Raw genomic sequence first — 2,346 nt, 5'->3', positions numbered from 1 at the left:
TTACAGAGGCCATAGATGTTTGGTCTCTGGGAATCATTGCTGCCACTCTATACCTCGGTTTCCTACTGTAACCTGGATACTGTGAATATGAGATGGTGAGTAAACAGTACCTCTAAAGTCTGTTTTTTGCTTGACTGAAATATATGACAAAATTCTGTGCTGGACTCCCAGTTTGACTACATTTTCTCTTGTATTTACAGATGAAATATATAGTAGAAACCCAAGGGAAGCCAGAAGACAAAATGTTAAACTCTGGGCAAAAGACCTCCCTTTTTTTCTACAAAGAGTGTAATTCCACCACCAGTAACTGGAAACTCAAGGTACTGACCACTTCACCATTGCTCTGTTTACTCCTGTATTCCAGTCTCTAAACTCATTTGCAATCTATTTCTTTTCTAACCCTCGATTTTTAACATATTGTCAAATATTTTGTTCTCAGAGCCCATTTGTCCTAAAATTTGCTGACAAGTTTCCTGTCTTTTCAGACACTTGTAGAAGTTTTCCAAGAGACAGGGAATTGGTTCATAGAGAGAAGAGAAAGAAAGTTTACCTCTCTGGATGACCTCTTACATGTAAGTACCCTTTGGCCATTTGGTGAAAAAAAAAGTCTTTTTGGTTGACATGTGTTGCTTTCTTCATTTTTCAGCTCCGGGAACTCGAGCATCAAAATTATGCTGATAAAGTTGCAGAAATGGCTGATCTCTTGATGTTCATTGAAATGATTAAAGAACTGCTTCAGCTTGATTCTGAAACACGGATTACACCCGAACAGGTGCTGGATCATCCCTTTGCAAAAATGAGCCACATGGCGTCCTTCTACCACCTGAGCTCCTAGTAAGTCAACACTTTTTATTTAGAACAATTGTTCTCCCTTAACCTCCCACTGCACACACACGTACAACACATTTCCCCACACTAGTAAAAAGAAACAGGTTTCAATTTAGGTAAACACAACCTTGGTTGGACAGTAACACAACATTCCCCTCTTAACTCCTTTGTAAACCATAAGGGTGTACTTAGTTTTTCACACACTTGTCATGGTATATATGTCACGCTTTGCAGTTCATCTGGGGTTGTATTTATGCACATTTTAATCCCTAATAAAGACCAGATTCAATGTGATTTTTTTTACCGTGACTCTTTGTTGTATATCTCACTTCATGTGAAAATGTTGCATCCATATGAGTAAATAATTTAGCATTTTAATGATTTGCTGTCTTGCAGTGTAAAGTCCTGTTATCAGCACACAGAGACCTGTAAGAAAAACAGCCCAGTGTCTTCAGATAGCAGGACAGGAGTGAGTGAATCTCTGCAGCAGCCCATGTCTGAGACCAGACAACCTGCCCAACAGCAGCTTCATCCCCCTGCAGCTGAGAGCAAAATCCTGGAGAGGCCCCCTTCCTCCAGGACCACAAGCCCATCCCAAAAAAACTGTCCTCCCCCTTCAATTCAGAGAAGCAGACCCAACTGCTCCAGGCCCAGTCACTGTGAAACTGCCCAGACAGTTTCAGTCAAACCAAACTTTAAAAGAAAGCACCCTGATGAAGATACAAAGGACACCAGTCAGTTAGTAAAAAGGAGGACGACTGACTGGAAAGATGTGGGTGAAAAAATACCCCCCTCTTCCACAGACCAATACCAAAAGAAATTCCGGTATTCTCCTGGGCCGTCCTGCTCAACCAACAGGACACAGAGTTCCATGACAGGGACTAAGAGGAGGATCAGGATAAAACTGCCTTCCAGAGCCCACAAAAGAGGGCCAGAAAACACCACGGAGACAGCTGGAGCAGCTTTAGATCTAAAGGACAGTCGGGCTGATGACCATCGCTGCAGAGAAGCAAGAGGAGGAGCAGCAGCACACCATACAATTTTTCCCGCAAATCGTTGGCATCATGGCGATTAAGTGAAAGTGGGTGGGCTGTTCCAGAACTCATCTCGCTCTTAAAGTAAATTTTCTCAAAATATGACTTAGGCAATAATTTTATGAGGCTAACGATTATCCTTCAGCTGCTGGCTAGAGATTAAAGATAACTGGAAAACTTTCTGTAGAAAAGCTTCATCTTCTTAGGAAACACAGCATCCATTCCACTTTGGTTGGTGAAGCTGTCCTTTTTTGGAATACAGCTAATCTCATGATGCTGCTGCACTACTGCATGTCATTAACTTCTGTCTTTTCTGTCTTTCCAACAGTTTGTGTTTTGTCCTTTTCTCTGTCGCTCCTTTCTCTCTTCTCTTTCCCCTCACCCCCAACCCCAGATGGCCGCCCCTCCCTGAGCCTGGTTCTGCCGGAGGTTTCTTCCTTTAAAAAGGGAGTTTTTCCTTCCCACTGTCACAAAGTGTTTGCTC

General features: G+C 42.5%; 1 protein-coding gene across 1 annotated transcript; it reads left to right on the top strand.

Moving 5' to 3' along the window:
* Positions 1-242: 242 nt before the first annotated feature.
* LOC115785183 (homeodomain-interacting protein kinase 2-like) lies at positions 243-1,903 on the top strand. The gene is made up of 4 exons (XM_030736676.1): positions 243-320; positions 486-572; positions 647-834; positions 1,225-1,903. Exons 1-4 carry the CDS (start codon positions 243-245, stop codon positions 1,901-1,903), a joined length of 1,032 nt encoding a protein of 343 aa, XP_030592536.1.
* The last annotated feature ends 443 nt before the right edge of the window (positions 1,904-2,346 follow it).

Source organism: Archocentrus centrarchus, chromosome 8 (assembly GCF_007364275.1).
Source record: "Archocentrus centrarchus isolate MPI-CPG fArcCen1 chromosome 8, fArcCen1, whole genome shotgun sequence".
In the NCBI taxonomy this organism is placed as follows: domain Eukaryota; kingdom Metazoa; phylum Chordata; class Actinopteri; order Cichliformes; family Cichlidae; genus Archocentrus; species Archocentrus centrarchus.
This window is presented reverse-complemented; position numbering and strand designations above follow the sequence as displayed.